At 38.4% G+C, this 12,500-nt stretch overlaps 1 protein-coding gene across 3 annotated transcripts in view; it reads right to left on the reverse strand.

The window, feature by feature from the left end:
* LOC123512036 (zwei Ig domain protein zig-8-like) overlaps nucleotides 1-12,500 on the reverse strand; it is a 241,249-nt gene that overhangs the window by 10,430 nt on the left and 218,319 nt on the right. For all 3 annotated transcript variants that reach the window (XM_045268193.1, XM_045268192.1, XM_045268191.1), the window contains one exon: nucleotides 9,633-9,765. In XM_045268193.1, coding sequence (XP_045124128.1) covers nucleotides 9,633-9,765 — 133 coding nt within the window. The remainder of the gene's footprint in view (nucleotides 1-9,632; nucleotides 9,766-12,500) is intronic.

Here is a 12,500-nt window from a genome sequence, read left to right on the forward strand (position 1 = left end):
CATTCACACACTCTTATCCTATTTTATTCATTCTTATCTACTCTTATTCCGTTATCTATTCTTTTGTGTCATTGGCCACACTCATCTCTTATAGACCTTTATCCACACGTATCCACTCTTCCATACTCTAACCCTTTCTCGTTCTGATCCACCATAACTCACTACCATCCACTCTTACCAACTCATATATAATCTCACTCGCTGTCCTCCACTCACACTGCCACCGTCCTTGGCTCACTCATCACAGCTCTTTACTCCCCTATATGTCCACCCTAAGACATTAATTACAGCACTGCAACGCACGTGAACGCCCATTAGTCACTGAGAGTAATTACACGCAAGGGACACTTATTTTTGAGACGGTTTACATATCCCCAGGCTCAACTCTTTTGCATATACATAAAGAACGCGGCACTTAACTAATGATTTGCCGTCCATTCAGAACTACTGTCTAATATCCTGTATGTCTACTGTGTGTCTTTTTCTATTATTTTTTTTTTTTCTTCTGGCGTGAGTAATATATGCTGTAGTAATTATGGTTTGTTTCTTCTTAAAGTGTAACGATAATAGTGACAGCAGGTTGCATTACTACTACTGCTGCTACTACTACTTCTACTACGACTATACTACTACAACCAACTACTACTACTACTACTACTACTACTACTACTACTGCTACTGCTACTGCTACTACTACTGCTACTACTACTACTACTACTACTACTACTACTACTACTACTACTACTACCTCCACTACTACTATTACTATTACTACTACTACTACTTCTATTTTTTGGGAAAGGTGCCACTCTTATCTTTTCCCATCTCTCTCTCTCTCTCTCTCTCTCTCTCTCTCTCTCTCTCTCTCTCTCTCTCTCTCTCTCTCTCTCTCTCTCTCTCTCTCTCTCTCTCTCTCTCTCTCTCTCTCTCTCTCTCTCTCTCTCTCTCTCTCTCTCTCTCTCTCTCTGCCAACTTACCTCACACATAAAGAATCTCACTATTGCTCTGTGCACGTTGATGTCGAAACACTGACCTACTTATCTACCGAAATGGCCTGACCTCGAGTAACAAACGTACCTCACTTATTTCTACTTTTTATGCATCAGGGAAACTGTACAAGGGGACAAATGCGGCTCACTTTACCGTTCATAAAAGACAATACGAACAGAGGAAGAGAGAATGTACTTTTTTTTCATAACATTTTTTTTTTTTTCTTTCGGCCTGGCGTAAATTTTGGTCATAATTTTTTAATGATATCTCATTCATTAACGGCGTGTCATTAATAGTGCCGCCAGAAGCAGCAACACTACCATCACCACTATCACTACTACTACCATCATCACAACAATATCATAGTAGAATCAGAATAAGGTTCAATTACGGGAAAGGTTACGTTACAACATCCCAACACACACACACACACACACACACACACACACACACACACACACACACACACACACACACACACACACACACACACACACACACACACACACACACACATCACGAAAAAGTGCGACAAAAAAAAAAAAACAGCCAGTCATTTTACTTTATATGAATCGGAGAAATGTTGAAAAAAGCGCGACTATTCAGCCTAGACGCGGTTCTCTACTCACTTCACATACAGTGATAAACTTGACGTAAAGGTTAACAAAAGGAACTACAGCTCTCGATAACACTACACTTCCATCAACTTCACTGCCCTATGTGTTTCACTGTTTGATATGCTGCAGTCTTTGACGAAACAGCCAGACGTTACCCTACGGAACGAGCTCAGAGCTCATTATTTCCGATCTTCGAATAGGCCTGAGACCAGGCACACACCACACACCGGGACAACAAGGTCACAACTTCTCGATTTACATCCCGTACCTATTCACTGCTAGGTGAACAGGGGCTACACGTGAAAGGAGACACACCCAAATATCTCCACCCGGCCGGGGAATCGAACCCCGGTCCTCTGGCTTGTGAAGCCAGCGCTCTAACCACTGAGCTACCGGGCATGTGTGTGTGTGTGTGTGTGTGTGTGTGTGTGTGTGTGTGTGTGTGTGTGTGTGTGTGTGTGTGTGTGTGTGTGTGTGTGTGTGTGTGTGTGTGTGTGTGTGTGTGTGTGTGTGTGTGTGTGTGTGTGTGTGTGTGTGTGTGTGTGTGTGTGTGTGTGTGTGTGTGTGTGAGCGTGTGTTTTCTTTCCTTCAGCTTGTGTTTTCTCCTCCTTCAGCTTTTACTTCTACTACTACTACTACTACTACTACTACTACTACTACTACTACTACTACTACTACTACTACTACTACTACTACTAATAATAATAATACTATAATAATAATACTAATAATAATACTAATAACTAACTACTCTTAATACTAATACTAGGATCCAGTTAACGTAAGAGGTGTCTTGACACTGCTACTACTACTACTACTACTACTACTACTACTACTACTACTACTGCTGCTGCTTTTGCTGCTGCTGCTACCACTCTCCTACCCTCCTTTACCTTCATTTATCTTTCCTTCATCCTCCTCCTTCATTACTACTTTAGTCCTCCTCTTACTACTACTACTACTACCACTACCACCACGTATTTCCACCCTTTCTCCCGCTTGTTTCCTCCTTCTTCCTTCATTTTTTACCTTCATTCTTAATTTCTTTCTTCTCCTACAACTACAATAATGAATTTCAGTGAAGAAAAAATATGCACAGATTTCCGAAACACACCCTCTTCCTTCTCCATTCCCCCTTTCTTCCTTCCTTCCTTTCTTCTCTCTCTCCTACTAATACTAATACTACTACAACTCTCCACTTCTCCTTCCACACCTTTATTCCTTTCGTCTTCCTCATTCTCCTCCATTTCTCATTTCTTCCTTCTTCTTAACTTGCAAATACCCGGATAACCATGTTAATTAAAATTTGTAGGGGAAATAGAGAGAGAGAGAGAGAGAGAGAGAGAGAGAGAGAGAGAGAGAGAGAGAGAGAGAGAGAGAGAGAGAGAGAGAGAGAGAGCACAGTACTCGATCTGGGTTCTGATACTAATGTCATATTTCTATGAACGATCAAAGCGGAGCTGCATCATTTTACTTTTTGGTTATTTGGTGCATTATGGTGGCTATTTATTTTTTCCCGTGGTTAACTCTGGGACAGACTGGAGTGCACTACACATTTTGACTAACCTCTGGTATATAAAATATAACAAACCTCACTGAAAATAACTAAATATGAAATAACTAACTTTTCCGAACACTGAAACAAAAAAAAATATCAGAAAAGAAATTATTACATTTTCTGAATAAAAAAAATGTTTACGTTTTAGAAAATTAAACAAAACAAATTTTTTGCCTTATGAACGTTTTTTCAAAATTTCCATGTTTTGCAAGGAATTTATCTTAATTTAGAAAATACGAATTGCTTATATTATCCTGGATATTATTTTGATATACGAGTTTCAGAATAAATATCAAAACAAACCTTGTTTTACTAATAGAAATTCATCAGAATAAAAAGGACACAGCAAGTCAAACCTTTAGCAGGAATTGTTATTATTGATATTATTATTATTGAAGGAGAAGGTAAGACGAAACACAGGTGTTAGGATGTGAGTATATTTCCGATTAGTTTCCATACGAATCTTGTACAACACTAGTGATAAATAAACTCACCTCCCAATATTTGTGTTTCTTCTCCCTTCCACCAACTTGCCTGAATGTCTGAACATTATCATCACTATCATCAGGACCAAGAGATGAATACTAAATTTCATATAATCAGAATTAAAGTAAAAAACTTAATAACAAACACACACACACACACACACACACACACACACACACACACACACACACACACACACACACACACACACACACACACACATCACGAGAGTCGGACTTAATTCCTTCCCTGATGGCTTGTGTCCCTCGTAACCTTCAGTCAATCCTGTTGATATCGTATGACAGAGGGCGGCGCAACACATAACATTTATTCCAATACAATCTCTCTTGCAATATTACCTCTGGCCGTCACTTACGTCATACCTGGAATACTTAAATCACATTGTTTTCTCTTTAACAGTGGCGGTGTAGCATGCAATACATCGATGGGCACTTGTTGTTTTATTCAACACTTCTAGGATATTTTTGATTGCAAATGTAGTATTTAGAGTATGAATAGTGCAAAATATTTAGCAACATACGTAACAGTAATTTTTTTGTGATTGAGGTCATTAATTTGCTGTTCTAAACGCTGTCTGCAAAGTGTGAGGAATATTAATGAACACACATGTACTTACCGTAAGCAGTGTTTTGCTGGGAGGAGGGATTGCTCAAAACCATATCAGACATAATTCAGACGCTGCTCACAAATGCAAGAGTCTTAAAGAATCTCATGTAATATTCAAGTTGTGGTTTTTATTATTAATCGTGCTCCAGTAATGTCTCTTTTTTATATTCAAAACCTTACACAATACCATTTTATTGTTAAAGAAACTTTCTGCTTGTGCTCTGCGTTGTACATCTGCATATTATTGGCGAGTTTGCTTTACATAATTCTATATTTGAATAGCATGTAGAATTCTCAATGCGACACTTTCAAATCTCAACATGATATTTGCAAAGTAAATTAAGTTCTGTGTATGAATAATCATTTATCCAAATTATAGCTTCTACCTGTAAAGGCCACAGCAAACTTGAGCATCATACAGTGCCTCAGCACTTCAAATTCTCTCTCTCTCTCTCTCTCTCTCTCTCTCTCTCTCTCTCTCTCTCTCTCTCTCTCTCTCTCTCTCTCTCTCTCTCTCTCTCTCTCTCTCTCTCTCTCTCTCTCTCTCTCTCTCTCTGTCTGCCGCAAGCCTCCGAGGTTCCATTTCTCGTCGCCTTCTAATATTACTCTCATGCTAACCGCTCTTCTGCTGTTGGTAACTCGATATCTCCTCCTCCCGCAATATCGCTGCAGAAGACTTTTTATTTTATCTCACGCCAATTCTGTCCACCTCCCTCATGCAAAAAAATGCAAAATATAGCCAGTATTCTTAGTCGTTCACCCATTATACTGGTAAACTCTGGGACTCCATCTGATTCTGTATTTCTTCTGTACATGATTTGGTGAATTTGTTCAAAAGGATGTTTCAAGACAGCTTTTGACCTGATTTGGACTAACCTCTTTAACAACTGGAATCTTCAATGAACTTTTCTTTTTCCTTTGGCTAGAGCTACTCTTTCACATACACACACAAAAAAAAAAAAAAAAAAAACACATTTCGTAATATCAGGTTTACATAATCATCACTATGTTACCTCATTTAAATCTAAATAATAATCTTATTCTCGTAAGGGGAGATGTGTGACTGGCTTGTCGCCTCGTCAAGCTGGGGAGACCTCAGGAGGTATTGTCGTGTGATTGTTTCGCATCAATGTCGTGTTTGTGTCAGTGTATGTGATTCTGATGTTTGGAACAGTTTCGTTCGAAGCGTATGTGATCCTTCTGGTGCGGTTGTATAGATGGAACCTTTACTTGGGGAACGTAGCCCCAGACAACTGAAAAGGTAAGTTTTCTATGTAGTGAACCTATGCTTGTTTTATTTTCTTTTGTGTACGAGTACAGTGTTATATTACACATTAGTCAGATACCATTGTCATTATTGGTTCCTTATGTTTATGTATTTTTTCATAGATACAGTGTTGTTTTTGTGTGAAGAAAACCTCAGATTGAAGTTGTGTTTTATCCGTTACTTCAGGTAATATGATGATTTTCCTTGGAAAGATTACTGTTTCCGAGTCGGAGACCAATCTCTGTGTGCTGAATGCATAACAGAGGTGATAGCGTCTGGCATGGAGGCGTACATTCCTCACTTTTTCTCATCCTAAACTTTCTAAACCTTTTAACACAGCCTGTTCTCGTGTTATACATGATAGAGAGGTTATCCACAAAAGGTACTTGAGCCTTCCAATACCAGAATATCATGCACTTTATATTTCTGCACGGAATCATGCCAAGTCTGTTTTTCAACTTACCAAACACTACTTCATAAATAGAAAATGTCAAAATCATTCAAACTCCAACACCCCTCGAGACTTATGGCATCTGGCTTAAAACATCTCCAATAAGTCTATCGAATTGTACCTTTCCTTTTTGGTGGAAGTTTGCCTACATTCAGTGTGTTCCTAAAGAGGGTGACCATTTTAATAACTCTAACTACCGCCCTATATCTTTAATCTCTCGCTTGTCTAAAGGTTTTGAATGTATCCTTAATAGGAGGATTCTCAAACATCTGTCACTTCACAATCTTCTATCTGATCGCCAGTATGGCTTTCGTCAAGAAAGCTCTGCTGGTGATCTTCTGACTTTCCTTACTGAGTTTTAGTCATCTTCTTTGTAGAGATTTCGGTAAGACTTTTGCTGTTGCGCTAGACATATCAAAAGCTTTTGATAGAATCTGGCACAAAGCTTTGATGTTAAAACAGTTTTATCCTTCTCTTTGCAACTTTATATCAAATTTCCTTTCCGACTGATCTATTGCAGCTTTGGTAGACGGTCACGATTTTTCTACAAAATTTGTTAACAGTAGTGTTCCTCAGGGTTCTGTCCTGTCACCCACTCTCTTTCTATCATTCATTAATGATCTTCTTATCCAAACTTTTTCCCTAACTTCTGTACCATAACCACGCTGATGATACCACCCTACACCTTTCCACGTGTTTTCAGAGACGACCAACCATTCAGAAAGTCAACAGATCACGCAGGGACGCCACAGAACTCCTGATCACTGATCTTTTCAAGATTTCTGATTAAGGCAGAGAAAACTTAGTAGTGTTCAATACCTCAAAAACTCTATTCCTCCATCTATCAACTCGACACAACCTTCCAAACAACTATCTCCTCTTCTTCAATGACAATCAGCTGACTCCCTCTTCTACACTGAATATCATCGGTTTGTCCTTTACTCATAATCTAACTGGAAACTTCACATCTCATCTCTTGCTAAAAAAAAAAGCTTCTATGAATGTAGGCGTTCTAAGGCGTTTCCACCAGTTTGTCTCGCCCCACCAACTACTAACTACGTAAAAGGGCCTTATCCGCCCTTGTGCATTTGGGATGGTGGGGGTTCCACTCACACAGTTTTATTAAATATGGTGGAATCAAAAGCTTTTCGTCTCATCAATTCCTCTTCCCTGAATGACTGTCTGTAGTCTCTTTCTCACCATCGGAATGTTGCATCTCTTGCTATCTTCAATCTATATTTTCATTCGTACTGCTCTTCTGATATTGCTAGCATGACTCTCCTCCTCCTGCTGCACAAGGCTTTCTTCTTATTCCCCACCTATGTTCCGTCCACCTCTCTAATACAAGAGTTAACCAGCATTTTCTATCATTCATACCTTTCTATGATAAACTTTGGAGTTCCCTGCCTGCTTCTGTATTTCGAACTCCCTATGACTTGACTTCATTGAAGAAAATTTCAAGAAATTCATCCCTTTGGTTTTGGCTTACTTTTTTGGGGACTGCAAAGGGATTAGTAATTAAGTTGGCTTTTTTTTTCATTTAATTCCTTCATGTTACCCTTCGCCAACTTCCTCCCTCTTACATATAAAATAATAATGCGATTGAAGAAGTGAGGATTAGGTAAGTTAGAATATCTGCTGAAAAATAAACGGTGGTGATAGGAAGACAAAAGGCTCTAATTAAAGAACAATGCTATACATGAAAATGCTACGAAAACGTTTAAGAAAGTTTTTCGTGTAGTCATAGTTAGTCAGTCGTTTTCACATTTTCTTCGATGTATTGTAAAATAGCGGGCTGCAATAATGTACCATTAAAACTATAGGTGTTAATCATTCATGTCAGGTTAATATACATAATTATAGATGAACAGTACTACGAAAATAATTAAAAAAAATGTATTCACTTACTTTCACGTTTCTTTCTACATACATTTGAAAGAAATAAATTATGGCAACGAAGCATTAAAGTTATTATTGTTAATTGTGTTTTTCACATTTTTTTCTAGCACAAACCCTTTAAAGACTTTTGAACCTAATGGAGTCCCTAATATTCTTCTCAGAAACTGTCTATATGCTTGCACCTTGCCTTATCAAACTCTTTCAACTCTGTCTATCAACATCAACCTTTTCTTCTTGTTGGAATCTTGCCTACTTTCAGCCTATGAAATAGGTGAATGTATCGATAACTCACACTACCGTCCTATTGCTTTTATATCTGGCCGATCTAAAATTTTTGAATCTATCCTCAACAGGAAATATCTCTATACTATTACAATCTTCTATTTGATCACCAGTATTGCTTCCGTCAGTCTTTCTACTTATGATTTTCTGGCTTTTCTTACCAAGTCTTAATCATCTTTCTTTAGATATTTTGGTTATTAGGCATATTAAAAAGAAAAAATGATAAATTCTGGCACAAGACTTTAATTTTCAAACTACATTTTTTCGGGTTCTATGCTTCTCTATGCAATTTCATCTCATGTTTCCTTGCCGACCGTTCTTTTACTGATTTGGTAGACGGTTTCTGTTCTTCTAAATCAATCAACAGTGGTGTTCCTCAGGGTTCTGTCTTGCCATTAACTCTCTTCATATTCATCAATGATTATCTAAGCCAAACAAATTGTACTATCTACTTCTACGCTTATGATACTAGCCTGAATTTTTCCACGTTTTTATATAGACGACCAACCATCCAGAAAGTAAATAGATCAAGCAGGGAAGCCACAAGACGCATGACTTCTAATACCTCTAAAATCTACGATTATGCTAGAACAAGCTTAGAGTTATTCAGTGCCTCAAAACTCATTACCTTGACGCTATATTCCTGATAATTATTCCCCATTCTTTAATGACTCCCAACTCTCCACCAAGTTAGGTGTCTATCAGTTTTTCTCATCCCCATTCCCACCAACTGCTATCTGTCAATGTATGGAGTATGTTTCACATGTATGAAGAATTTAATTCATGCAGTTCTTTTAGACCGGGTGGATTCAAAAGCTTTACGTCTTATCAATTTTTCTCCTCCATTTGACTGTCTTCATCCTATTTCTCACTGCCGTAATGTTGCATCTATTACTATCTTCTATCGCTATTTTCATGCCACTGCTCTTTTGATCTCGGTAACTGCATGCCTCGCATCCTTCCGCGGCCTCGCTGCACAAGACTTTCCTCTTCTCATTCCTATTTTGTCCAACTCAAATGCATGAATTAACCAATAGTCTTAATCATTCATACCTTCCTCTGGTAAACTCTAGAACTCCCTGCCTGTTTCTGTATTTCCAACTTCCTATGAATTGACTTTATTTAAGAGGGACGTTTCAAGACATTTATCCCTTTCTTTTGGATAATTATCTTGAACGTGCACGTGAACTGGCAAGTAATTGTTTTTTTTATATAACTCTTTATGTTACCTTGGTAAGCTTTCTCCTCTAATATAAAAAAAGTTGGTAAAATAAGTGCAATGTAAGTGAAATAAAGAAAAAAGTCGTTCTTTGTAATTGACATGACGACACTTGTACAAACTGGACAATACCTAAGTGTAGCACTGAAATGATGACAGACACTTGAACTTCGCACTATTACATCCACACTCAACACACCTGAATACACGTTAACCATCTTGAGCACCATACTCACCTCTGACGATGAGCAGCACAGGCGTGGTAATTTTGGGGTCCGAGTTCACCTGACACTCGTACCATCCTCCGTCCCCGGGTTGTGCGTGTCTGATGTGCAGAGTCCACTCGTCCGTGTTGGCGGGGTGCAGCACCTGAGAAAGGTCACAATACAACACATTAACCTCCAGCAACCGCTCACCGTTTACTCGTCGCGGTTTTCATGTTTAAGCTATACAGTCTCTATTCCTCTGTTTTGTAATACCTTTAAAGAGTTTAGCACGTTGTAAGTTTTCTCCTTCTAACCAGTTTGAAGAGTGAAAGGAAGACATGCCCGGTTGACTCTTACATCTCTCGTCCTGGATCAGTATTTTTGGAACGGCACTCGCATGTACGTCAGGCCCATTGGGTTTACGTTCCATACTAGAATACAGGGGTAAATATGTCCGCCCCAAACATAGATGTTCTGCTCCTAACTTACGAAATTGGTTGAGGTTTGGCGCCGCATCGACAGGCATGTACAATATATGACGACATAGTGTTGTTAGGCAGTGTTATATTTCCCAACGAAAAGAATCTGTTTTCAAAGACGCGAGCTAAAAAAGAATATCAAATAAAATAGCATTTGTTTTCCCTCTTTGAGCATTGTACGCGACATAATATAGTTCCAAATGAGAACAATGGTTTTTAAGATGGCGTTAGTTGTAAGCCTTTAAAACACAAGCGGTTATTTTGAAAGTGTTTCCTCAACCTATATATTCGCATTCAATGGGAGAAATTGAGAAGCATGACCAAAGGAAAATGACAACTAAAGGTAAAATACAAAGAGATTCCCATTGATATACATTCAAATGTGTAGGTTCTTTAATAAACACACACACACACACACACACACACACACACACACACACACACACACACACACACACACACACACACACACACACGCCCGGTAGCTCAGTGGTTAGAGCGCTGGCTTCACAAGCCAGAGGACCGGGGTTCGATTCCGCGGCCGGGTGGAGATATTTGGGTGTGTCTCCTTTCACGTGTAGTCCCTGTTCACCTAGCAGTGAGTAGGTACGGGATGTAAATCGAGAAGTTGTGACCTTGTTGTCCCGGTGTGTGGTGTGTGCCTGGTCTCAGGCCTATCCGAAGATCGGAAATAATGAGCTCTGAGCTCGTTCCGCAGGGTAACGTCTGGCTGTCTCGTCAGAGACTGCAGCAGATCATACAGTGAAACACACACACACACACACACACACACACACACACACACACACACACACACACAAAGCACGTTGTGAGTATTAACTAACTAAATGAAAAAGAAAAATACAATGAACTGAATTGAAACATTGAAAATTATAGATATTTTTTTGCTCAAAATCTTATGCAGGGCGGCAAAGCAACACCATGCAAAGGAAAAAGAAAAATATCAGGGTTGCTGTGAAAATAAAAATAAATAAATAAATAAAAAAATTGCTGCATTCGACACAAGGGTTAATCCGTCCTGAATCTCCATTCAAAGGATAACAGATAAAGAAAACAAAAATTTTTGATGTTGAAAAGGCGTCGGCAAGGGCAATGAAAATTACAATATAAAAGGCCCAATGAGAAGCCAGGCCCATAAAAAAACAAAAGCGTCAGCTAAACCCAGATACTTTTAGTCTTGAAAGAGTTCAAATCATAAGAAGGTGAAAATCAAGAAGCTGGCAGGGAGTTCCAGAGCGCATCAGAGATATTATTGGGAATACTGGTTAACTCTTGTATTACAAAGGTGGACAGAATACGGTGAGATAATGAAGAAATTGTTGTGAGACGAGGCCATAAGAGGAGGGGAGGCATGCTAGCAATATGAGGGGAGCAGTTGGCAAAGAAATAGCAGTAAAAGATAATATAAGATAGAATATTACGACAATGAAAAAGAGGATGAAGACAATCTAGTTAGAAAGGAAGACTTGATAGGACAAAAAATGAATAAATGGTTTCATCCTGTGTAAAAGAATTGTATGAGTGGAACCCTCCAGAATTGAGGAAACCTACTCAATACATGGACGAATAAGGCTCTATATATAAAGTTTGGAGTTAGGAGAGTGAGAAAAAAAAAAAAAACTAGCGGAGATGACTCAAAACACATCATAAAAACTGTTTTAGCAAAATATGAGATGTGATGTTTCCAGTTTAGATAATAAGGAAAGAATATAACGAGTATGTTTACTGTAGAAAAGAGGGACAGTTAAGTGTTATTGAGGAAGAGGGGATTGTAATTTTCCTATCGAGTTAATAGATGAAGAAATTCAGTTTTTGAGGTACTGAAAAATATTGATCAGAAATTTTAGAGATCAAAAGTCAGGTGTTATGTGGCTTCCATGCGTGATCTGTTTACTTCCTGAAGGGTTGGTCATCAAAGTGGTACCATCAGCGTAGTACTGGATACAGGAAGTGCTTTAGATCATCGATGAATAATAGGAAGAGACAGAATAGACCCCTGTTAACACCACTATTAATAGATTTAAGACACATTCGAACAAGTTTCAGTAAAAAAAAATGAATGACAGAAGATAATACAATGAAAAATCCGCGGTGCTCTTAGTGACACAAGCATTGCTGAATGGTAAGTCAGGAAAACACGAGAAACATTCGCGACAGCCCAGCTTAATTTAAATGTTACAATAGGTTTGCCGGGTAAAGGAAATGGTAAGCAATATGTATCTCTTGTGAAATTACATTCGTTAATATGATGTAAAGAAAAGAAAAGACACGTTGCCTAAACACCAAAAAAATCTAGTTAATTCAGTTATCTCGTTATAGATATCCACTAAACCAAAAACCTACATTTATCCGAAGTTATAACATTAGAAAAATGTTTAATATACATTAGGTAAGAAGA

Source organism: Portunus trituberculatus, chromosome 32, assembly GCF_017591435.1.
Source record: "Portunus trituberculatus isolate SZX2019 chromosome 32, ASM1759143v1, whole genome shotgun sequence".
NCBI classification, from domain to species: Eukaryota; Metazoa; Arthropoda; class Malacostraca; order Decapoda; family Portunidae; genus Portunus; species Portunus trituberculatus.